At 45.7% G+C, this 26,988-nt stretch overlaps 1 protein-coding gene across 1 annotated transcript in view; it reads right to left on the bottom strand.

Annotated features, from left to right (window-relative positions):
- LOC142741856 (transcription factor ETV7-like) overlaps nt 1–26,988 on the bottom strand; it is a 97,385-nt gene that overhangs the window by 41,490 nt on the left and 28,907 nt on the right. Inside the window, exons 6-7 of the mRNA XM_075851184.1 lie at nt 23,853–23,995; nt 15,344–15,444 (exon numbers count right to left, since the gene is read on the bottom strand). Coding sequence (XP_075707299.1) covers nt 15,344–15,444; nt 23,853–23,995 — 244 coding nt within the window. The remainder of the gene's footprint in view (nt 1–15,343; nt 15,445–23,852; nt 23,996–26,988) is intronic.

Here is a 26,988-nt window from a genome sequence, read left to right as displayed (position 1 = left end):
GTCAGAGTCTTATACGAGGATCGTATATTGCATCCTTCCCCTCCCCTCTATATGCGTAGTCTAACCCAATCCCTATAGGAAACATGCAAAATTCACATTTTCATTCACACCGTCTGGAGATACCGATCTCATCTTGTATATCCATCTCGACTCTGTCTGTAATAATAATTTATCCCAGTTGCCACCTCTAGGGCTAGGTTCAATATGTTGTATACCCTGGAATCTGATGGATTTTGTGTTTCCCCTATGTGCCGAACAAATGTGTCTTGATATTGTAGTGTCTCTTTTGTTTATGATATCATTATAATGATCCCTGATGCGTCTCCTGAACTCTCTTTTAGTCTTCTCCACATAATCATTAGGGCACGTACATTTAGCTAAATATATCACCCCTCTATATTTACAATTAATAAACTGTTTATTCAGGTATCCAATGCCTGTCGTCGCACTAGTAAATGCCCTAGATACCTCAACTGTGTCACGAAGGGTCTGTGGACCCACTGGGCTGTACCATCTTGGCGGTAAGGCAGCTGGCCAACAGTATGCAGGTAAAAGTCTATAGTTAGTATAGGGTACCTGTGGCAGCTCGGAGAAGTAGCAGGGCAGGTTTGGCAGGAACTTGGCAGCAGGTGGACGTCAGGTGTGGAGAATCAGAACAGGCGTGGTATCCAACGCAGCACGGCACTAGATCAGGATACAAGTAATAGATTACAGGAACAGGAACACTGGGAGCAGGAAACACTAGGGGGCCATATGCAAGACAGACTAGGAATACAGAACAAAGCTCAGGCATAGAACTAGGGGGCTGGACCCCTCTTATAGTCCAGAGTACTCACGGGTCAAGGTTCATGAATGAGGTCCGGCTGTGGTGAGTAGACGCGACTCGACTCGTAGCGCTTGCCGACTCGTGGCTGCGGCTGTCAGGCGGAGAACGGAGCTGACAGCCCGCAGCCACGGACATTACAGTATCCCCCCTCTTACGCCCCCTCTTCTTGGGACCAGAGCGAAAGAGAAACTTTTTCAGAAGAGCAGGAGCATTGAGGTTCTCCTCTGGCTCCCAAGACCTCTCTTCAGGACTAAATCCCCTCCAATCCACCAAATAAAAGGTCTTTCCTCTCAATCTTTTGGTGTCTAGGATCTCTTGAACCTCAAAGGTGTCTGAAGGGCCGCTGGCGACAACCACAGGGCTAGGAGTCTTGGTGTAGCGGTTCAGGACCACTGGCTTCAGGAGGGATACATGGAAGGAGTTGGGGATCTTGAGGGTAGTAGGCAGCCAAAGCTTATAGGCTACAGGGTTGATCTGTTGTAGGATCTCGAATGGTCCGAGGAACCTGGGAGCAAACTTGCATGACGGCACCCTTAGTCGAATGTTCCTGGAGGACAGCCAGACCTTTGTGTCTTCTCCTTGTGTCCGCCCTCCGTTTCATACGGTCAACTGCCAGCAGGATGAAGGATCGAGTCTGCCGCTAAATCTGTAGAAAGTCCCTAAAGGCCGTGTCAGCAGCTGGTACCTTGGATGAATCAGGAACCGGGAGAGGTATTCGTGGGTGTTGGCCAAGGACTATGAAGAACGGAGTGTTCCTAGTGGACTTGCTGGTATGATTGTTGTAGGAGAATTCAGCCCACGGAAGCAACTGCACCCAGTCATCATGCTGCCTAGAGACGAAGTGACGCAGGTAGTTCTCCAAGATTTGATTGATCCTCGAGTCCATTGGACTGAGGATGGTAGGCCGAGGAAAAGTCCAACTTCTCACGTAGAAGTCCGCAAAGGGCTCTCCAGAACCTCGAGGTGAACTGAACCCCCCGATCAGTCACAATATGCTGCGGCAAGCCGTGCAGGCAGAAGATGTGTTGGATAAACAGCTTGGCCAGTTAAGGAGCAGATGGAAGACCGGTCAGAGGAACGAAGTGGGCCATTTTCGAAAATCGATCCACCACCACCCAGACAGTACTGCATCCGGCAGAGAGAGGCAGGTCAATAACAAAGTCCATAGCTATATGCTACCAGGGAACATCCGGCACAGGCAATGCCTGGAGCAGACCAGCGGGTCTGGAGTGAGCGACCTTCTTAGCTGCACACACAGAGCAGGAGGAAACAAAGTCCATAACAACTTTGGGCAGAGTGGGCCACCAGAAATAATGGGCAATCAAATCCCGGGTCTTACGGATCCCCGCGTGACCTGCCAGTCTAGAGGCATGTCACCAGCGGAGGACCCTCCTTCGGTCAGCCATGCGCACAAAAGTCCTCCCTGGAGAAATATCCACATACCCTAGACTTGCCCTTGGAGCCTCTCTTGAACAGGAGTGCACCAGCACTGACAGAGGATGCATCCACCTCCAACAAGAGCTGTAGAGAGACGTCTGGATGATGGAAGATAGAGGCTGACATGAAGGCACTCTTCAGGGTATTGAATGCGGACTCTGCCTCAGGAGTCCACACCTTGGCGTACATGCCCCTTGGTGAGGTTAGAGATAGGAGATGTCAGTGAAGAGAAGTTTGGGATGAACTGTCTGTAAAAACTGGCGAATCCCAGAAAGCCCTGTATGGCCCTCAAGCCTTGAGGACGTGGCCATTCCAGGACAGACTTTACCTTTTCAGGATCCATCTTGAGATCTCTATTCGAGATGATGTAGCCCAGGAAGGGTAGAGTATCTCTCTCAAATTCGCACTTCCCCAATTTGGCGTACAGATTATTCTCCCTTAACCGCAGCAAGACTTGACGGACATGCTTCTGATGAGTCATAGGATCTGGAGAAAAAAATCAAGATGTCATCAACATAGACTACTACACAAACATAGAGGAGGTCACGGAAAATGTCATTAATAAACTCCTGGAAGACCGGAGGGGCATTACACAAGCCGAAGGGCATTTCTAGATACTCATAGTGTCCATCACGGGTGTTAAATGCAGTCTTCCATTCATCACCCTGGCGAATGCGGATTAGGTTGTAAGCCCCCCGCAGGTCTACTTGGAAAAAATCTTGGCACCACGTATACAATCAAATATTTCTGAGATCAATGGCAATGGATACTTATTTTTCGCCGTGATCTAGTTGAGACCTCGGTAGTCTATACAGGGACGAAGAGAACCATCCTTCTTTTTGAGGAAGAATAACCCGGCTCCTGCCAGGGAGGAAGACTTGCATATGAAGCCCCGCTCCAAGTTCTCTCTAACATAGGCAGACATAGACAGAGTCTCTGGCAGAGAGAGAGGATATACCCTACCACGGGGAAGGGAAGCACCAGGAACCAGCTCGATAGGACAGTCATATTCCTGATGTGGGGGCAGTGTCTCCGCCTCTTTCTTGCTGAAGACGTCCGCAAATGAAGTAAAATGACTAGGCAATCCTGCCAGTGACTGAGGCACAGGAGGCTGAGCCGAACTAATCTGTCCCAGGCAATGATTGTGACACTCGGTGCCCCGCTGGAGAACCTCTCCAGAGTTCCAGTTGAGGACTGGGGCATGCAATCGGAGCCAAGGCAGGCCCAGCAACACAGGGTCAACGGCTCTGGGTAGGACATAGAATGACAGCAGTTCGGAGTGGAGAGCCCCTACTTGGAGCCTCAGTGGTTTGGTCACAGCAATAACTGGGTCTGGCAGGGGTAGGCCATCCACTGAAGCAATTGTCAACGGGCTCTCCATAGGGGTAGTAGGCAATTGAAGAAGGTCCACCAGGTCTCTACGGATAAAATTTGCAGCGGATCCAGAGTCCAGATACGCAGAGACATGATGCGTTCTCCCGCCAGACACTATGGTCACGGGTAAGGACAATTTGGACGGAAGTCCTTTTTTACCCAGGGTTGCAACTCCTAGCAACCCTAGGCTTTGGGGCTTTTGAGGGCACAGGCGCACAAGATGGCCACCGAAGCCGCAATATAGACAAAGTACCGAAGTGCGTCTACGTTGTCTCTCCTGGATGGATAGCTTACCTTGGTCCATCATCACAGACTCCTTAGGAGGATCGACATCTGAGGACAGCAGGGGTTGCTGCAAAGTAGGTACCAGACTAGGAGGATCTCCCTCCCGACTAACCTCTTGGAGGCGTTCTCGGATCCGCATATCAATCCGGGCGGACAGAAGGATGAGGTCATCCAGGGTAGATGGCAGGTCTCGAGCGGCAAGTTCGTCCTTAATTTTAGGAGACAGTCCATGCCAGAATGCAGCTACCAGGGCCTCATTGTTCCATAACAGTTCTCCGGCCCGGGTGCGGAAGTGGATGGCGTACTCGCACACGGAGGTGTCTCCTTGGCGTAGTTTAATCAAGGTAGCCGCTGCAGATGAGACCCGTCCAGGCTCCTCAAACACCATTCGAAAAGTCCGGAGAAAGGCTTGGAAGTCACGGGTCTCTGGTCCTTGTCTCTCCCAGATAGGGTTCGCCCATGCAACGGCCTTGCCAGTGAGGAGAGAGATGATGAAAGCGACCCTTGCGCCGTCAGATGAAAATGCCCTAGAATACAGGCTGAAGTGGATCTGGCACTGATTCAAAAATCCACGGCAGGAACCTGCGTCTCCATCATAGCGGCAAAGAAAAGAGGCAAAGAAAAACGCGGATCGACACTGCCAGGAGGTGTAGTCTGAGGATCAACACTACCAGGAGGTGTAGTAGGAGGAACGGCAGCTCGTGCCTCCTGCTGACTTACGAGAATGTTCAAAGCCTGGAGGAGTTGTTCTTGTAGAGACTGGAGGTCCAGCAAATCCGCCCGCATCTCCTGTGACGTCGTCATGGTCTTGGTCGACCAGCGGGGTCCATGGCCTGAGCTTACTGTCACGAAGGGTCTGTGGACCCACTGGGCCGTACCGTCTTGGCGGTAAGGCAGCTGGCCTACAGGACGCAGGTCAAAGTCTATAGTTTGTATAGGGTACCTGTGGCAGCTCGGACAGTAGCAATGCAGGCTTGGCAGGAACTTGGCAGCAGGTGGATGTCAGGTGTGGAGAAGCAGAACATGCGTGGTATCCAACGCAGCAGGGGACTGGATCAGGATACAAGTAATAGGATACAGGAACACTGGGAGCAGGAAACACTAGGGGGCCATATGCAAGACAGACTAGGAATACACAACAAAGCTCAGGCATAGAACTAGGGGGCTGGACCCCTATTATAGTCCAGAGTACTCACGGGTCAAGGTTCATGAACGAGGTCCTGTGCACGCGATGCCCCTTTACGGGATCCGGCTGTGGTGAGTAGACGCGAGCACTGGCTTCTCCTGAGGAGGAGGCTGGGGCCAGCGCTTGCCGACTCGTGGCTGCGGCTGTCAGGGGGAGAACGGAGCTGACAGCCCGCAGCCACGGACATTACAAACTGCTTCACAGGCGAGACATCTAACGCATCTAAAGGTCCCCAGGAGCCAGCATGTTTCAGGGGGTTCATCTACAAAGTGGCTTCACACTAGTTTATCCTTCAGGCTTTTGCTTCTTCTGAATGTGATTTGGGGTCTCCCACCTATAGCTTGTCTAAGGTCTTCATCTTCCATTAATATTCCACAGTGCTTGTTAATTATTTCCCTTATTTCTATGTGAGAACCATCATATGTCCCTATGATGCGCATCATGTTGTCTTTCTGTTCTTTTGCTTTATTGGGTATCAGAAGGTCACATCTTTTCATTCCCACTGCATTGTTAAATGCTTCTTTCAGGATTCTCTTGGGGTATCCCCTCTGTAGAAACCTGTTTCTCAAATCCTCTGCTTGTAGTAAGTCTTCATGTTAGAACAGTTCCTCCTGAAGCGGAGGTATTGTCTCTTAGGTATACCATTTTTTTAGGGCATATGGTTGGGAGCTCTCCCACCTCAGGAGACTGTTTGTTGTGGTAGACTTTCTGAATACATCAGCTATAATCCTACCTTTATCCCCCCTTGAGATTCCCACATCCAAGAAGGCCAGGTTATCTGTATCACTCTCTGAGGTGAATCTAAGTCCTATTTGGTTAGTATTTAAGTCACGAATAAAGTCCCGGAATTCTTCTTGGTTACCTATCCATAGGATGAAAATATCATCAATGAATCTCAGCCATAGGCCTATTGATTCATGCCATTTGCTATTGGTATGTGCAAAGACTATATTTGCCTCCCACCAGCCCAGGAACAGGTTCACATATGAGGGGGCGCATGGGCTTCCCATAGCAGTGCCCCTGAGCTGGTGGAAGTAATGGTCCTTGAACAGAAATACATTTTTGGTCAAGTTGAACTCCAATAATTCCATAACAAATGCATTATGTGCAATAAGATGGTTTCCTCTCATTTTCAAAAAGTGGGAAACAGATTCCAATCCGAACTGGTGCTGAATTGAACTGTATAATGCTACAACATAAATGGAGACAAAAATCATGTTATTCTCCATGACTATGCCCTCTAGTTTTAGAAGTAAATCTGTAGTGTCTCTAATGTATGAAGGGTGACTCAGCACAAATGGGCGCAAGATTCTATCAATGTATATTCCTATGTTCTGGTTTAGGCTGTCAAACCCAGAGATTATAGGTCTCATCTTGAGAGGGTTAGTCCCTTTGTGTATCTTCGGAATTGTATAAAAAGTTGCCACTTTGGGATTTTCTTGGGATAGAAATTGGTGTTCCATTTTACTAACCCCTTCACGCAAAATCACGTAACTGTACGTGATGAGGGTTAAGGGGAAGTATGGAGCGAGCTCACGGGCTGAGCTCGCTCCATACACAGCGGGTGATGGCTGTTACACGCAGCCGACACCTCCCTGCAATGAGTGGAATCAAAGTTCACTTTGATTCCGCCCGTTTAACACCTTAAATGCCACAATCAATCACGACCGTGGCATTTAAAGTGTTAGAATCAGGGGGGCGCCCCCTCAAACTCGCGATCGCACCCCCCCGAGCGGCACGGTTTGCCGGTTACAACGGTTGCTATGGCAGTCTGGGGGCCGAACAAAAGCCCCAAGGTCCGCCATCTTTGTACTCTTTTGAAGCTCCGCCTGCAGGGCTTCAAAGGAGACTGTCAGAGTCACGATATACTGCAATACATTAGTATTGCAGTATATCATGCAAGCGATCCAACAATCGCTGCTTCAAGTCTCCTAGGGGGACTAATAAAAAAAGTAAAAAAACTGTTAAATAAAGATTTTTGTTATGTTCTAAAAACAATAAAGTATCAAATGTTAAAAAAAAAAACCTTTTCACATTTTTCCACTAAATCAATGTTAAAAAAAATAAAAGTTAACATAACTGGTATTACCGCGTCCGTAAAAGTCTGAACTATCACAGTATAGCGTTGTTTAACCCGCTCGGTGAATGCTGTAAAAATATATATATATATAAAACACGCAAATTGATGTTTTTTGGTCACATTAGCGCTCCAAAAAAATGAAATAGAAAATGATCAAAAGGTCACATATTCCCCAAAATGGTATGGGTGAAAACTACAGCTCGCCCCGCAAAACTTAAGCCCTCACATTGCTAAATTGATGGAAAAATAAAAAAGTTATGGCTCTCAGAATACGGCGACACAAAAGTTTTAGTAAATTTAGCAAATGGTTTTATTTTTTAAAAAGTGGTAAATCATAAAACAAAACATATAAATTTGGTATCGCCGTAATCTTATCAACCTGTAGAATAAGGTGAATATGTAGTTTTTAACGCCTGATGGACGCCGTAAAAACAAAACCCCCCAAAATATGACGTAATTACTGCTTTTTGCCCATTTCACCCCTCAAATATTTTTTTTTCAGCTTCCCAGTACATTATGCGGTACAATAAATGGTGCCATGAAAAACTACAACTTGTCCTGCAAAAATCAAGCCCTCGTATAGCTATATAGATGGAAAAATAAAAAAATGATAGCTTTTGAAATGTGGGGAGAAAGAAACAAAAGTGAAAATTTGAAAAAGGGCTACGTCCTGAAGGGGTTAATGATGTCATTCTGTAATGCCCTCTCCAGAATTATCCTCAGTTCTCCCATAAATATTTCCAAAGGGCTGCCTTGCAATCGATGATATGTTGCTGAGTCAAAGAGAATTGTGTTGCACATATCTAGATAGGGGCCCGTGTCCATCACCACTACGTTACCCCCTTTGTCAGAAGGTTTTATTGTTATTTTTTTATTTGCCGATAGATTATTCAGAGTTCTAGATTCCTCCCTTGTCATATTTCTATGTATAGGTTCCTGGCCTTCAAGAGCCCTTAGATCCTCCTCTACTAGTCTCCTGAAAATCTCTATATTTGGGTTATTACATATTGGTGGCATTTTGGTACTTGTCGATCTTAGATTAGTGAGAGGTCCCTTGCTTCTGTCTCTGATATTATCTTCCAAGAGATCTACAACGTCATTTGCTGTGTCTAGATCAACAGGATCCAAATGAAAGTCCTGACAGGTCCTTTTATTTTTCTCACAAAAAAATTTATGCCAGTGCAGTTTTCTGGAGAATAGGGCTATGTCCTTGGTCCAGACGAAGGAGTCAAATTTCTCCGTCAGGACAAAGGACAGGTCCCTCTCCAGGACCTGTATTTGAATTTGAGTGAGGGGATGTGTAGAGAGATTGATCACTTCATTTTTAGTAATGGTGTTAGAATTGTTTGGTGTCACATAGTGTATTCACAGAGGGAGGGGGCTCCTTCTGTCAACCCATCGGCGGCCTGCGAACACAATCGCTGGCCGCTGATGGGTTGCCATGGCAGTCGGGGGCCTAACAAAGGCCCTCAGACGTGCCCTGGCTACATGCCCATTCGGCCGCGCCAGAGGCATGGCCTAATACACCCTTCAACATTGAAATCGCAACATTAAAGGTAATGTGTCGCTAGAAAAACATTTTTTTTTTTTTAGCTAAACAGTTAGTGTATAGGTGATTAGACATTGTTCTAATTTTTTTATTTTTTTCACGAGTCAGGAAATATTATAAATTAGATTCTAATTTATAATATTTCCCAGCACTGGTCACTAGATGGAGCAATTCCCAAAATTGCAGCATTGCATGTGGTAAAGCAACCACATTGCTTTATGCTGCAAAATTTGAGAAAACTCACTCGCTCTAGTGAGCTCTCAGAACCCCCCTCCTTTATCCTGGCTAGTGCCGGGAGAAACGAGGGGATTGAACGGTCAAACCTCCTACACTGTGTGTCGCCATTTTTTGAGCTAACACACAGTGTAGTAGGTTAACATACAGTAGTAAACACACACTGAAACACGAACATACATAGAAATAACTTACCTGCTCCTGCCGCCGCCGCTCCCTCCGGTCCGTCCGCTTCGTCTGCTACCGCCGCTCCAACTGCACAAGTCCGGAAGCCGCGACCGGAAGTAGTAATCTTACTGTCCGGCCGCGACTTCCGGTCCACAGGAAAATGGCGCCGGACGTCGCACAGTTCAACTTGGACTGTGTGGGAGCGGCGCATGCGCCGTTCCCACACAGACGGCGTACAGCATAGTGGATGGAACGGGCCCCGTTCGCATTCACTATGGGACTGTAGCTGCCGTATTCCATGTCTGTATGTGTCGTTAATCGACACATACAGAAATGGTAAAAAAAAATGGCAGCCCCCATAGTGAAGAAAAAGTGAAAAAATAAAAAAAAATAAAACACAAATCGGAGTAAGGGCTCAATAGCAAGTCCATGAACCCGTAATATGCTACATCGGCTTTACGGAAAAAGCTTTTATGTACCCTGTATACATTGAAGCTGTATCTTGCGGTCAAAGATGAATCTGTCAGGTCTCGGTGAACGCTGGTCTTGTGTGTCTCTAACACACAGGTCCAGCTATTATCAATCACATCTAAGTTCATGAAATTAGATGTAATTGATAATAGCTGGATCTTACAAAAGGTTAAAGAAAAGATTGTTGAGAGTTTGCACGATGCTAAACATGTATTTAAATAGGCTGCTGATAAACACCGGAAAGCTAATTTTCGCTCAAATTGATGAAGTCCTGTTCATTTAAATCTTCCTAAATCTATGAATGTGCATCCTGCTTTTTTGATGCAAAATGTTCATGCTTCTAAACTTACAAAATAATTTAATCAGAGATAACCTAAAAAAAACAAAAACAAAAGCCCCTAGGGCGTCCAGAGGACATCTTGGAAAAAAGGGAGCATTGATAGAATTTGAACCCAGAAACTTCTGCGTCTCAGGCAGTAGCTCTTCTCTTTCAGCCATCTGAAAGTTTGGACAGCTCCACTGCTGAATCTGTTGTCCAGGTTCTCTTGATTCCTGCCTCTCTGGATTTCTTGCCTTGATTGCTTGATTTGTCTCAGAGGCAAGACTTAATTGGAGCCTATAAAAATCATGATGAACTGCAGTACATTATTACTGCAGTATATCATGCAAGTGATCCAATAATCGCTGGTTCAAGTCCCCTAGGGGAACTAAAATAAAATAGAGTTAAATAAAGATTTTTTGTATAAAAAATAAAAATATTAAAAAAACACCATTCTCATTTTCCCCCAAATGCAAAGTAAAAAAAAAATTAACATAGCTGGTATCGGCGCTTACATAAATGTACGAACTTCTAACATATAACATTATTTAACCAGCACAATGAACACAGTACAACAAAAAAAATGTAAAGCACCAGAATCGCTGTTTTTTGATCACCTCATCTCCCACAAAAAATGAATTAAAAAGTGATCAAAAAGTCTTATGTACCTCAAAATGGTATGAATAAAAACGAAAGCTCGCTCCGCAAAAAACAAGCCCCATTTCTATTAAATTATATGATAACAACGGCAATTTGTATACATGAGAAGCTGCAATACCAGACGTAACATACCAGATGGACAGGAGTGGAGCTATTTCTGGGAAGCATCTAAGTCTATACAACCCCTTTATGGGGGAAGCTTCTAAGCTGCGCAGCCACACTGCCATGCAGCTTTATGGGGTTTTTCCAAGTTAAAACGTGTATGTGTTAATGCTTTTAACTTATAAATGTAAATACATTTGTAATGTACTTCCAGTTTCCAAATTCGCCCAGTTTCCAAATTCGCCCCGTTTCCAGATGCTGCCGTGGGGCACATGCCTGGTGACGTCACTCTTATCATCAAATAACTTCCGGGTATACGACACGTCACTAGTGACGTGCCGTGTATGGGCTATTTTGAAATACAGCCTGTACCCCGCATGCGCGTTACTGGCTGTATAATAGAACAGCCCATACATGGCACATCGCTAGTGACTAGTTGTATAACCGGAAGGAAATTGATGATCAACACAGCGGCCAGAGAGTGACGTCCCCAGGCATGTGCCCCACGCCAGTATCTGGAAAAGGGGCCAATTTGGAAACAGTAAATACATTACAATTGGATTTGCATTCATAAGTTAAAAGCATTAACACAAACACATTTTAACTCTGGAAACCCCTTTAAGGATAGGGCTACATGGCAACTTTAGCTGCGACACAGGTCGCTGTGTGCCCCTGTGTGAATCGCACGTAATTAAAGTGAATTTGGCTGTGTTGGGACCTACTGGTTAGGGTCAGGGTCGCGGCAACCTGCGGTTTGCAATTCATCCAAATTCATTTAAATTATTTGCAATACAGAGGCACACAGCAATATTTGGCCATGCAACCGGTGTCACTGCCAAAAGTCGCCCTGTAGCCCTAGCTTAGAGGAAAAATTGCTTAGGAATAATACATGGGCTATACCATTCTACTGTGCAGAGACAAGAGTGTACTACACTCATGACTGAACTGATGTTATAGTACAGTGCAGAATTAGTGGTTTATTAAAATAATGACACGTTGTCCAGGTCCAGGGGCAGCAAAGTATCCTCAATAACCTTACCTTTATGCAGTTTAGCCATTGGTATGATGTTGTTACTTATAAACTGCCTTCTTTATCTTCTGCCAGTTATAATGAACCCTGTGTGTTTTGTCTGATAGAACCTTATTCTATATGGCTTGGCATTCATCCAGTTGTTTTTGGCAAATATGAGACGAGCATTAATGCTACTCTAAGTAAGTAGTAGTGTTTCCTTTCTTCTCTTCCAAGAATCACATTTTTGGCCAGTCTCTTCCTTGTGAATTCCTGAACACTTGTAAAGGATCTGCCAGGCACAACTTCTGTGGATACGCCCATAGGCAATCAGTCTGCACCTGAGTTTATGTCTCTGAGACTGACTCCAGCTTCCACCACTCAGGCTGGCAGGCTTAGGAGTGGGAGAGCCTATCGCAGCCTGGCCAGACGGAGCTAGCTTTCGCCCTCTGTCTATTTATACCTGCCTTTCCTGTTCCTCCTTGCTTGTGATTCTTCTCTTGTGGTTTCCTGGCCCTGCTACAGCTTCTGACTATTTGATCCTGCTCCATACTGACCCTGGCTTACTGACTACTCTCCTGCTCTGCGTTTGGTACCTCGTACACTCCTGGTTTGACTCGGCTCGTTCACCACTCTTGTTGCTCACGGTGTTGCCGTGGGCAACTGCCCCTTTTCCCTTAGCTTTGTTACCCTTGTCTGTTTGTCTCGTTCACTTACTGAGCGTAGGGACCGCCGCCCAGTTGTACCCCGTCGCCTAGGGCGGGTCGTTGCAAGTAGGCAGGGACAGAGTGGCGGGTAGATTAGGGCTCACTTGTCCATTTCCCTACCCCCATCATTACATAATCACAAGCCTCACTACCTAGTCTACCCTGGTCCCTGACTCTACTATGGACCCCCTTGAGACCCTGGCCCAGCAAATGCAGGGTCTCTCCCTACAGTTCCAGGCCCTGGCTCAGAGGGTCAACCAGCCTGACGCTACCATGGTAGTGCCCCTCACCTCACCTCTTGAACCCCACCTCAAGTTGCCTGACCGGTTCTCAGGGGACCGGAAGACTTTTCTCTCCTTTCGGGAGAGTTGAAGGCTCTACTTTCGCTTAAAACCTTACTCCTCAGGTTCTGAGAGCCAGCGGGTGGGTATAATTATGTCCCGGCTCCAGGAAGGGCCCCAAGAGTGGGCCTTTTCCTTGGCTCCCTCGAGGAAACCTCCTGTTCCCGTTCTCACCCCTGAGGGCGTGGAATTCGAGGTGGCCAAGATTGTGGACAGCAGGATGGTCCAAGGCTCCCTCCAGTACCTGGTCCATTGGAGAGGATACGGGCCTGAGGAGAGGACTTGGGTACCCGCCCGGGATGTTCACGCTGGGGTATTGGTCAGGAAGTTCCACCTCCGTTTCCCCAATAAACCAGGTCCACTTAGAAAGGGTCCGGTGGCCCTCATAAAAGGGGGGGTACTGTAAAGGATCTGCCAGGCACAACTGCTGTGGATACGCCCATAGGCAATCAGTCTGCACCTGAGTCTATGTCTCTGAGACTGACTCCAGCTTCCACCACTCAGGCTGGCAGGCTTAGGAGTGGGAGAGCCTATCACAGCCTGGCCAGACGGAGCTAGCTTCCGCCCTCTGTCTATTTATACCTGCCTTTCCTGTTCCTCCTTGCTTGTGATTCTTCTCTTGTGGTTTCCCGGCCCAGCTACAGCTTCTGACTATTTGATCCTGCTCCATACTGACCCTGGCTTACTGACTACTCTCCTGCTCTGCGTTTGGTACCTCGTACACTCCTGGTTTGACTCGGCTCGTTCACCACTCTTGTTGCTCACGGTGTTGCCGTGGGCAACTGCCCCTTTTCCATTAGCTTTGTTACCCTTGTCTGTTTGTCTCGTTCACTTACTGAGCGTAGGGACCGCCGCCCAGTTGTACCCCGTCGCCTAGGGCGGGTCGTTGCAAGTAGGCAGGGACAGAGTGGCGGGTAGATTAGGGCTCACTTGTCCGTTTCCCTACCCCCATCATTACAACACTTTTGTTCTTTTGATGTCCTTCTTAGAGTGTTTCATAATTAAGTATTGTTATGTCTTGGACTCATGAAGACGCTGCAGTTATAGCAAAACATGTCATGCCTAGGGACACTAATACTATTTTATGTATCTACACATAATGCTCCACTTATTACTAGAGGGAACCCATGTCCCATGAAAAATATGATGTTACTTTGAACTGGCTCGCGTTCTATAAAATTGTATATAAGTTTCAATTAGTAGCTTCTATATTTTGACTTGAATATATTCTAAAGAGAATAAATAACTTGAACTAGGGTGTTTAATGTGCAACATGGTCCCAAGTTATCATATAATAATAAAAATTATCAAGTGCTCTATTATCATACATGAGGATATATTTAATAGAAACCACAGCGTAAAAGGATGAGTCTTTCTATCTTGAAGCAGCGGATAAATAGAACTTAAAGGGACTATTCGGACACGGGGCGGTTTTTCGTACTGATGACCTATCCATAGGATAGGTCATCAGTATATGATCGGTGGATGTCCATGCCGGAAGCAGATGGCTCCGGTCACAATATAGTGGCGAGCTGCGGTTCTGCAGCTCTGCACCTATTCAAATGAATAGGAGCAGTGTTGGAGGACTTCAGTACAGCCACTTTACAGTGTACGGAGCCATCTGCTTCCGCCACTGGCCACTGCATAACATCCGGTGACCGGAGGCAGCGGAGCAACAAATCTGTGCGGGGTCCATGTGTCCATGATCATATACTGATGACCTATCCCGTGGATAGATCATCAGGATGATAAACTGACCCGTGCCCAGACAACCCCTTTAAGATTTCTTCTGGTAAGTTTTCCAAAATATAAATGTTCTATACAGGCTACAAACTCTGAGATTCACACATTAAATGGCAGCTGATCCTGTTTACTACTCAGGGTCAGGAACTAATTATTTCTCCTTTAGTGTGTATTGTCTCTTCCGTTATGAGCGTTTTTTCTTTTTTTCCCCTGATTGAACTTGAAGGACATTTATGCGAATGTATTCGCATGCATTATTATTCAGGTGCTACATTATTTTTGTAATAATCATTTTCAGCTCCAATATCAGTGTTCTAAATATCTAAAAGATGTATGCAAATTATTATATGTAGACATTCTGGGAATTATTATATGTTATTGGGTTACAGGGTCCAAAAACTATATTTTTAACCCTTCAATATTGAATGGCCAGTATTATTACTCATTTGACTTAAGGGGGTTTTCCAAGATTGTAACATTGATAGGCCAGTAATATCTACTAGTAATTACTGATAGGCCAGTAATATCTAATTACTAGGGGTCCGACCCCTGGCACCCACATGATCAGCTGAATGATGGGCCACAGTTCAGTTCTATTCAAGTGAATGGGACTGAGCTGTAGAACAAGGCATAGCCATAACCATGTATGGCGGTGTGCCTGGGTAAACAATAAAGGGGACGTGGAACTTAATAGAGAGCAGCGGCCCCATCATTTAGAAGGGGTGCCAAGAGTCGGACTCCCAGCAATCATATATTGATGACCTATCCTAGGAATAGGCCATCAATATTACTGTACAGGAAAACCCCTTTAACACCAAGGGAAGAATCCTTATGGTTTCAACAAGAATTTACCTGAAGGTTAGCCTCTGTCCAAATTCTTTTTTTAAAAGGTTTATTTTGTAGTATTGTCGCAGGGCTCTTGACATCTTCTCATAGGTCATGTTTGGTCGATTCTACAGGAAATAAGTAAAATTATTTATTCTCACTATGTTTATGGGCTATTTTTTTCAACTTGTGATAATATTCTGCTGCAAGAAGTGGCCTTTTTTTAAATCATATAAATAAAATGTATCATAACCAATGTGGCACTGATAATGTCAAACATCTTGTGATTTACTAAGAGACAGTAAAACACAAAGAGCTGTCTAGTTGCTGTTAAAACATGTATAAAAGACTAAAATTGGGACAACTTTTCATTGCTTGTTCTTTATTATAACTACTAATTTAATTATTAAAATCCCTACAAATTTTAGCCTTAGGAATCCAGTGGATGGTCCTTAGTGCCTGCTAGCTATCTCTCTATGCATGTCATAAAGGTTGTCAATCATTGAGTCACTGCACCCGTTGAACTCCTAAGCCGAGAATGATAAACTGCAAGTTATAATTAATCTTATCCCACAAGAATATATATCAATCTACTCAACTCCTCCTGCTCTATAACATGATGCACTCAGATCAAACAGCATATATAATATGTATAGCATGATCGTTTCACTTTAATATATTGACTTTCCTGTAATAGGTTGCTGTGCCATTATCTAGGTACAATAGATACAATCACTGGTCAAGATCACAGGAACAGACGCAGAGGTCAGCGATACAAGTCGTAACACCGGAAGTCAGATCAGGTATAGTACAATGCTGGATCTAGGCAGAAATGACCTGATACTCTGGCACCTGTTGGTGCTCAGAGTGAAGCTTATATGGGCTGTCCTATAGTTAGGCATCATGTAACGTCAGGGGGGAGTTTATCAGAATTTAGGTAATGCCATGTACTAGCCACTAGAGGGAGTTCCAGATTGTATTTTGCATTCCAGCCACTAGAGGGAGCTCCGGCATGTATCCTCGCATTCCAGTCAGTAGAGGGAGCTCCTGCCCCGTCTCTGAAACCGTCTGCCCAGGTAAGTACGGACTGAGCATCATTTTGTGACAATACCCCCCTCCTTAGGGGTGGGCTCTGAACACGCCAAAACCGGTTTGTCGGGAAATTTCTTATAAAACTTCTTTAAAAGTTGAGGGACATGCACGTTCGAATTAATGAGGAAGTGCAAGATCCCCTTGGATAACTTGGAGTCCAAGATTTCATCCACTTCATATTCCTTATGCTGATCAACAGGGATGGAACTGGGAGGTGCTCGAGAGGACAAGAATCTATTGAGGACTACAGGCTTAAGGAGAGAGGCATGGAAGACATTTGGGATGCGTAAGAACAGAGGCAAGGACAAGCGGTAGGCTACTGGGTTTATTACTTGGGATATAATATACGGCCCGATGTAACGTGGGGCAAATTTCATAGTTTGCACTCTGAGTATGATAAAACGAGTGGACAACTAGACTCTGTTCCCTGGTCCTCATCTTGGAACTTTGTGTCTTTCATCAGCCTGGGATTTGTACCTGGCAGATGCTTTCTGAAGATTAGTCTTTACCTGAGACCAGATGTCCGAGAATTCTCGGATGCAGGAATCCGCAGCTGGGACATCAGAGATGGGAAGAGCTGGAAAAGTGGGAAGGCGTGGATGCTTCTGATAGTTGATGAAGAATGGGGACTCAGATGACGATTCGTGGAACAGATTGTTATGTGCGAAATCTGCCCACGGTAGGAGGTCTACCCAGTTGTCTTAAGCTGGAGAGAGGTAGAGTCTTATAAATTTCTCAAGGTCTTGGTTTACCCTCTCTGTCTGTCTGTTGGACTGTGGGAGGTAGGCTGAGGAGAAATTGAGCTTAGCTCCCATTATTTTACAGATAGCTTGCCAGAACCGTGATGTAAATTGAAACCCTGGGTCAAACACAATCTCTTGAGGGCAGCTATGAAGACAGAAAATGTCTCTGATAAAAATAGAAGCCAGGACAGCCGCTGAGGGTAAGCCTTTCAAAGGGGTGAAATGCGCCATTTTGGAAGATTCGGTCTACCACGACCTAGATGGTATTGTACCCTTTAGATGGTGGGAGATAGGTAACAAAATCCATTGAGATGTGGGTCCATGGTTCTTAATAGTTGGCAAACCCCACGAAGCTCTGAACGGCCTTTAGCCCAGTGGGTTGAGGCCAGTCTTGAATAGCCTGGACCTTGACTGGATCCATCTTGAGTCTGGTGCCCGACAGAATGTATCCCAGAAACGGAACGGATTGTTCGAAGTGACACTTCTCCAGTTTACAATAAAGTCTCTCAGTCGGGTTAGGACATGGCGCACGTGGTTGCGGTGATCCGAAAGGGAACGGGAAAAGATCATGTTGTCCAGATAAATGACAACGAAGTGGTACAGCATGTCCCGGAAAATCTCATTTATGAAACTCTGGAACACTGCGGGCGAATTACTCAGGCCGAAGGGCATGACTAAGTACTCGTAATGGCCATCCCTGGTGTTAAAGGCTGTCTTCCATTCAACGCCAGACGATGCGGATGAGATTGTAAGCGCCTCACAGATCGTGCTTAGTGAACACTGTTGCACCATGTATCCGGTCAAATAACTTGGAGAGCAAAGGGAGTGGATACTTATTCTTGACAGTGATCTCGCTCAATTCTCGATAGTCAATACATGGGCGAAGACCACCGTCTTTTTTTTCCACGAAGAAAAACACTGCGCCAGCTGGAGAAGAGGAATGTCAGATAAACCCCCATTCAAGATACTCCTGGATATATTCAGACATAGCTTGAGTTTCGGTTAGCGAGAGAGGGTAGGTCTGCCCACGAGGAGGAGTTCTATTGGGGAGCAAGTCAATAGTGCAGTCCCAGGGACGATGGGGAGGAAGTTTCTCTGCTTGAGACTTTCTGAAGTCATCTGTGAAGGAAGAGTACTGCGGGGGATGATACCCTCAAGCTTTCAGGTGCACAGAGGAATCAGTTGTCTAAGAGGGGTCACCTTCTTCAAACAGGACGAGTGACACTTAGAACTCCAAGATACAATTTCCCGTGTCTGCCAATCGATATGTGGGGCGTGAATTTGCAACCATAGTATCCCAAGATAACTGGACTGATGGTTTTAGGGACCACAAGAAAGTCAATAAATTCCTGATGCAGGACTCCCACATTCATGAAGAGTGATTTGGTACGGGCCTGGATAGCCTCATCTGGCAGCCGATTTCCATCGATGCCCGCCAGAGAAAAGGGACCAGAAAGTAATTTAATCTGAATTTTCCTCACAGATACAAGAGCTGAGGTGATAAAGCTCCAGAGCCTAGGAAGGCAGAGATGTGTTTAATCCCTACGGGTGTGTGCAGGAGCACTGGGATAGTGAAGCACGATGTCTCTTTTTTCTGTACAGGAGAGAAGCACAGAGGACTTAGAACAAGCTCTCCTTCCTTGTCTAGATTCTGGAGTTTCCTGACCTATTGGGACAGGAAGCTAATAGGTGCCTGGGTGCAGTGCAATACAGGCACATTCATTCTGTTCTCACGTTCCTCCGGGGACAATTTTGCACGCCCAAACTGCATTGGTTCTTCTGGGGGAACCTCAGGTGCTTGGAACTTTGGAGCCAACTTGAAATTGAAACATCTGGATCTCCGCTGCTCAATAGCTCACTCTCGGAAACGGATATCTACTTTGTTACATAGTGAAATCAACTCGTCCAATGAAGGAGGTAGTTCACGAGAGAACAATTCATCCTTAATCGGATTGGACAACCCCTGCCAGAAAACTGCCATCAGAGCCTCGTTGTTCCACTTCAGTTCAGAGGCTAAAGTCCGAAACCGGACCACATACTGGACAATGGTCATGGATTCCTGACGGAGACGTAGCAAGGAGGCTGCGGCAGATGACACTCTTCCCGGTTCAGCAAAAATCTTCTGGAAGGTGTCAAGATAGGCCTGACAGTTGTATAATACAGGGTCATTTTGTTCCCACAAAGGAGAGGCTCATGCCAAGGCCTGTCCGGAAAGCAGGGAGATAATGAAGGCCACTTCGGCTTTGTCAGAGGAAAAATTTCCCGGAAGTAACCCAAAATGGATAGAACACTGGTTCAGGAACTTTTTAGGAGGAAGGATGGGATTCCTTTTTGCCAGTTTCTAGAAGCGCTTAAAATCACTGAGGCGTCGATACAAAAAAAAAACCCCGATTTTCACCAGGGATCGCCGCAAGGTTGTTTGGACTTTGGTGCCGGGAATCTGCAGATCGCTCCCTTTAAAATAAGTGGCCTTGAACAGTGCAGATGTTACCACGGATGCAGCCTAGGATCAGGATACAATAGTGTGGTTAGGATCACAGGCACAGATGCAGAGGTCAGAGATACATGCAGAGTCGTAACACATGAAGTCAGTTCAGGTATAGTACAATGCTGGAGCTAGGTAGAAATTACCTGGTACTCTGGCACCTGTTGGTGCTCAGAGAGAGGCTTATATGGGCTGTCCTATAGTTAGGCGTCATGTGATGTCCGGGGGGAGTTTACCAGAGTTGAGGTAATGCCATGTAATGGAGGTGAACAATGAAAGATGTATCCAGCACTCGGTATAAAAGTTAAATGGTTTATTCGGTCATCTTAAAACAGAAGGTTTAAAACAAAGATCCCGGGACCACGCTTACGCGTTTCAGACCGCTAGGGTCCTTAGTCATAGCTACAATGCCATGTACTAGCCACTAGAGGGAGTTCTAGATTGTATTTTGCATTCCAGCCACTAGAGGGAGCTCCGGCATGTATCCTCGCATTCCAGCCACTAGAGGGAGCTCCTGCCCCGTCTCTGAAACCATCTTCCCAGGTAAGTACGGACTGAGCGTTGTTTTGTGACATGCAGCAAGCTGGAATATGGAATAGCCATAATTGGGTTAGGATTCCCAGGGCCCAGTCCCCAGGATAGTCTCCAAATGACGGCTAGGCTACAGATGAAGTAGTCAGTGGCGTAGCTATAGGGGTCGCAGCGGTCACAGTTGCGATCGGGCCCCTAAGCCTGGGGGGCCCACGGGCCTCCGTTGCCATACGGCATGCTTGTTAAATTAATTTTCTGTGCCGTGAAGCCGGTACTTCCTGGTTACGGTCACATGGTACACTTAATGTACCATGTGACCGTGTTGTCACGTGACACGTCTTCCAGCCAGTGCAGTGGAAGAGCCGGTGCGGAGGCCTCCAGGTGAGCTGCAGAGTCTGTATTGTAACGTATTGTGTTGTGTTGTATTGTGTTAGCTTGTAATGTATTGTAATTTAATGTATTGTAATGTATTGTGTTGCCTTGTAATGTATTGTGTTGTATTGTGCTGTTTGCGGTGGAGAGGGGGGCCCATTAAATGACAGCCCCCCTCCTCTCTCCACCGCAAACTGCACAATACAACATAATACATTACACACTGTGAGTCGCGTCCCCTTTGGGATTCGTGTGAAGACCTCCGGGGGGTCGCGAGTCACTCACCGAGGTCCTGGTTCCATTCAATGCTGGAGCAAGGAGCTGACGTCTCCTTGATCCAGCACTTACTGTCCCCTGAGCTGCTCGACGCAGGCTGGCGAGATGTAGCGACATTATCGCGCCTGTCTGCACTGAGTCACTCATAGCACACACCGGAGGAGGCGAAGGATGCGGGGGGGCTGATATTGCAGGGGGGAGCATTATACTGCATGGGGGCTGATATGGCATGGGTGCTGATAAGATGGGGGGGCATTATACTGCATGGGAGCTGATATGGGGGAATTATACTGTGTGGGGGCTGATATGGGGGGTATTATACTGCATGGGGGCTGATATGGGGGAATTATACTGTATGGGGGGCTGATATGGGGGGCATTATACTGTATGGGTAGCTCATATGGCGGCATTATACTGTATGGGGAGCTTATATGGGGGGCATTATAATGTATGGGAAGCTCATATGGGGGCATTATACTGTATGGGGAGCTCATGTGGGGGACATTTTACTGTATGGGGAGCAGATATGGGGGCATTATACTGTATGGGGAGCTCATATGGGGGGCATTATACTGTATGGGAAGCTCATATGGGGGAATTATACTGTATGGGGAGCTCATATGGGGGCATTTTACTGTATGGGGGCTGATATGGGGGGCATTATACTGTATGGGGAGCTGATATGAGAGGCATTATACTGTATGGGAGCAGATATAGAGGAGCATTATACTGTATGGGGAGCTCATATGGGGGGCATTATACTGTATGGGGAGTTCATATGGGGGGGCATTATACTGTATGGGAAGCTCATATGGGGGGCATTGTACTGTATGGAGAGCTGGTATGGGGGCATTTTACTGTATGGGGAGCTGATATGTGGGGCATTATACTTTATGGGGAGCTGACATGGGGGTCATTATACTGCATGGGGGCTGATATGGGGGGCACTATAATGTATCGGGGCAGCTATGTGGGGCATTATACTGTGAGGGCTGATATGGGGAGCATTATACAGTATGGGGCTGTTATGGGGGGGCATTATACGTTATGGGACATTATATTGTGTGGGGGTAGCTATGAGAGCATTATATTGTGTGGGGGTAGCTATGGGAGCATTATACTATGGGGGCTGTTGGGCAAGGCGTTTGGGCACAGGCACGCGCAGGGGTCTGATGATGGTGGTGTTGGGGAGGGGTAGGGGGGCCCAAGCTGAATTTTTGCACCCGGGCCCATGAGCCTTTAGCTACGCCCCTGGAAGTAGTACAATCGACAGAGGGATAAGCCACGGTCATTTGTACGCAGAGTTCGGTACACAGGGGCGAGAGATCAGCTGTAGCTAAACGTATGCAGAGTTCAGTACACAGGAAAACAATGGACGTTAAACGCACAGTAGCTGGATTACTGGCAAGCCAAAATAATCAGGCACAGGAAGTACAAAGTTGTGGGTAAATATAGGGCAGCAAATACTGTGATTGGCCACATAGCAGGTGCAATCCATAACAAATCACCAAGATCAGCAAACACATGGCTGGAACAAGGATAGAACAAGCAAGGATCTCTGTAGCAGACCGATGGATGCTGTAAAGCAAGAATGGAGAGTCCAGAGTTCAAATCCAGGAAGTTCAGTTCCTGACGTTAGGTGATGTTCTGACTTCTATACCACAATTAATATCACATGAAGAGTACATTCTTGTATCTAAGTCTCTGAATGCTTTTCGGCATACAGATTTTACATAGAGGGGAATGTTTTTATAAACTGCACATTTTTTAGGCAGATTGCAATTTTTTTAAACTGCAGGTCCTATTTCATGCATTTTATGGCTTTGATGAATGCAGTCTTTGTACCGCTGCAGTGTTGTTGCTATGTACTATGCAACTATTGTTAGGTAGAGATAAGCGAATGGATACACTTAGGCTGGATTCACACGAGCACATTACGTCCGTAATGGACGGAACGTATTTCGTCCGCAAGTCCCGGACTGAACACAGTGCAGGGAGCCGGGCTCCTAGCATCATAGTTATGTACGATGTAAGGAGTCCCTGTCTCACTGAAGGACAACTGTCCTGTACTGAAAACATGATTACAGTACGGGACAGTTGTCCGGAAGCGAGGCAGGGGCTCCTAGCATCGTACATAACTATGATGCTAGGAGCCCGGCTCCCTGCACTGTGTTCGGTCCGGGACTTCCGGCCAAAATACGTTCCGTCCATTATGGACGTAACATGGTCGTGTGAATCCAGCCTAAATGCGAGATTCTAAGCAAAATGAAGCAGTTTAAGACGTTCACCAAACAATCTCTGTATTACTGGCAGCAAATTGCAAATGAAAGTAGCGATATCAGCAAAAAAAAATTCACAGCATGTGACGGCATGTGCCCAGAACACTATTTAAGACCCTGTATTGTGTTTCGGGTGTAATTTCTAACCTCTATAGTGTACAGACTGCCTGTAACGGTTAGTCAGTAAGGCTCTGTTCACATATGCGTTCCGTGTTCCGTTGTTCAGCTCGATTAAAGGAGCAGAACAATAAGAATACAGGAAGCGCCTAATCTGTTGCCTGATGGAAACCAACAGAGCCAGACTGGACCCATTGACTTAATGAGTGCCGTCGGGTTTCCATCTACATTTTGTCTATATACCAGACAATAATTTTTGTAGTAAGCAGCTGACGCCAGTGGTTGCCCTGACTTTGTGTACACGCACAATTGCAGTAAGTGTTATTGGAGTCCCCTTGAGGCAATACATAAAATCAGATTTAGAAGCCAGCCAATGCAAATGATTGTCTGCACTTCAGACATTGTCAGGAGGATTCCTAAATTTCGTACCCTCACTGTCCCAAATATCACAGTTGCCAGGCATTTATTGTACTTTAGAATTCTCCACATAATTCACGCACCATAACAGTTCAAATGCTGAAAACTCCCTTTGTTTCCATCTTGTTAAACAACTTAACCTACCAGTAAACATTATTAAGTAATTATTGCATGGTTGTGTTTACATTTATTTTTATGTTGGTAATACATTATATGGAAACTACCTTATGATTTCCCCAGAATGCGGCGAGCTTGTTTGGATCCACTATCCTAAAGATTTTCAGTTCTTTATCTTCCCACCGTATGGATGATTCATAGCGCTTGTCCTCAAGGAGCTTGTGCAAATAATCCCACAAGATCCTGCAACCTGGATTCACAATTACAGACTATTACTTTAACCCCTTCCCGCTCCTTGACGTACTATTACGTCATGGCAGCTGTATCGTTCGCGCTCCATGCCGTAATAGTACGTCTCGGGAGTAACGGCCGTTTCGGCCGTCCTCCCGACACATACAGGAGCTGTGACGCTGCTGTCTTGTTCAGCAGCTGTCACAGCTCCTACAGCGGGGACCGATCGCTGTGTCCCCGCTGATTAACCCCTTAAAAGCCGCGTTCTATAGAGATCGCGGCTTTTTAGGGGTTAAGCTGCCATCGCCGGCCTGCTACGCGATAGCGGCCGGCGATGGTGACTATGGCAACCGGACACCAAACAATGGCGTCCGGCTATGCCATAGACGGAAGCCTAGTGGGTCCTGACGTCAGGACCCACTATGCTTGCTGTCAGTGAGTAGCTGACAGTTCTAATACACTGCACTACGCATGTAGTGCAGTGTATTAGAATAGCGATCAGAGCCTCCTGCCCTCATGTCCCCTAGTGGGACAAAGTAATAAAGTTAAAAAAAAGTTACAAAAAGATGTGTAAAAATAAGAAAATAAAAGATTTAAAAGTAATAAAAGTAAAAATCCCCCCCTTTTCCCTTATCAGTCCTTTATTATTAATAAAAATATATAAACAAACAAATAAACTATACATAATTGGCATCGCCGCGTCCGTAACGGCCTGATGTACAAAATTATTTCATTATTTATCCCGCACGGTGAACGCCGTAAAATAAAATAATAATAAACCGAACCACAATCACAATTCTTTGGTCACTTCACCTCCCAAAAAATGGAATAAAAAGAGATCAAAAAGTCGCATGTACCTAAAAATGGTACTGATTGAAACTACAGTTCGTTACGCAAAAAATAAGTCCTCGCACGGCTTTATTGATTGAAAAATAAAAACGTTATGGCTCTTAGAATAAGGTAACACAAAAAGTGAATGATTGTTTACAAAACGTATTTTATTGTGCAAACGCCATAAGACATAAAAAAAAACTATAAACATCTGGTATCGCCGTAATCGTATCGCCACGCAGAATAAAGTGAATATGTCATTTATAGCGCACGGTGAACGCTGTAAAAAAAAACGAAAAAAAAAAACAATAGTAGAATTGCTGTTTTTTAGTCACCAGCCACCTAAAAATAAAATAAAAACTGATCAAAAAGCCGCATGCACCCCAAGAAAACTACAATGGATTCCTCAAGGGGTCTAGTTTCCAAATTGGGGTCACTTTTGGGGCGTTCCCAATGTTTTGGCACCACAAGACCTCTTCAAACCGGACATGGTGCCTAATAAAAAAGAGGCCTCAAAATCCACCAGGTTCTCCTTTGCTTCGGAGGCCAGTGCTTCAGTCCATTACCGCCCAAGGGCCACATGTGGGATATTTCTCAAAACTGCAGAATCTGGGCAATACGTATTAAGTTGCGTTTCTCTGATAAATCCTTTTGTGTTATAAAAAAAATGGAATAAAGAGGATTTTCTGACAAAAAAAAAATGTAAATTTCACCTCTACTTTGCTCTAAATTTTTGTGAAACACCTAAAGGGTTCATAAACTTTCTACATGCTGTTGTGAATACTTTGAGGGGTCTAGTTTCTAAAATGGGGTATTTGATAGGGGTTTCTAATATATGGGCCCCTCAAAGCAACTTCAGAACTGAACTGGAACCTAAAAAAATAAATAAATGAGGCAATACTTCGCTTCTCACATTATACTGATGATGAGCCGTGCCCACCCCGAGATGACCCCAGTTTTGACCGTTTGTATAAACGGAGACCCCTATTAGACCGTTCCAGTGCCCGGTTTTCCCAAGCATACACCCCCGAGAAGTGTATTTCTATTGATGAGTCCCTGGTACATTTTAAAGGGAAGGTTCAATTCCGCGAGTCCCTGCCGGGTAAGAGGGCAAGGTATGGCGTGAAGATGTATAAGCTGTGAGAGTGCATCAGGGTATACCTACAGGTTTAGGATATATGAAGGAAAGGCCACCCCCAAACCAGACTGCATCCTGGACTACAATAGGTACATGGGAGGGATGGACTTGTAAGATCAAGCCCTGAAGCCCTACAGCGCCATGCGGTGTGGTATAAGAAGCTGGCAGGGCACATCATACAGATGGCTTTGTACAATGTGTATGTGCTACGTCGATGTACAGGCCAGACGGGAACTTTCCTGGAATTTCAAGAGGTGATTATCAAGAACCTAATCTTTAGGGACCAAGAAGGGGGGGCACCCAGTACTTCTGGAAGCGAGCCCACACGCATCGTACCAGGGCAACACTTTCCAGGGGAAGTTCCCCAAACTGGCAAGAAGGGAAAAAGTCAAAAGAGGTGCAAAGTCTGCTATAAGAGGGGGATAAGGGAGGACACAATATATCAATGTGACACGTGTCCCGAATAACCAGAGCTCTGTATGAAAGTGTTTTAAAATTTATCATACATCCCTTGGTTTATAATTTACCCCAATTTTACTTACCCTGATGCACTCCGCACAGCTTATCCCCCCTCGTCTTTCCCCTCTGGGCCCTGCTGTGTGTCCAGGCAGCTGATAACAGCCACATGTTAGGTATTGCCATACCCGGGAGAACCCACATTACAGTTTATGGGGTGTAGGTCTCCAGTCAAAATTGTCACTACACCTCTAGATGAATGCCTTAAGGGTGTAGTTTTTAAAACGGGGTCACTTCTTGCGGGTTTCAACTGTACTGGTACCTCAGGGGCTTCTGCATACATGACTTCGCACTAGAAAATCCAGAGTAGGCCAAATGGTGGTCCTTTCCTTCTGAGCCCTCCCATGGGCCCAAACAGCAGTTTATCACAACAAATGGGGTATTGCGGCACTCAGAACAAATTGCGCAACAGAATGGGGTATTTTGTTTCTTGTGAAAATAAGAAATTTTCAGCCAAAACTACATATTATTTGACAAAAATAATTTTGTTTTCATTCCCAGCCCAATTCAAATAAGTTCTGTGAAGA

The sequence above is a fragment of the Rhinoderma darwinii genome, chromosome 2, assembly GCF_050947455.1.
Source record: "Rhinoderma darwinii isolate aRhiDar2 chromosome 2, aRhiDar2.hap1, whole genome shotgun sequence".
In the NCBI taxonomy this organism is placed as follows: Eukaryota; Metazoa; Chordata; class Amphibia; order Anura; family Rhinodermatidae; genus Rhinoderma; species Rhinoderma darwinii.
Note: the sequence above shows the minus strand (reverse complement) of the source record. Positions and strands in the feature narration are given on the sequence as shown.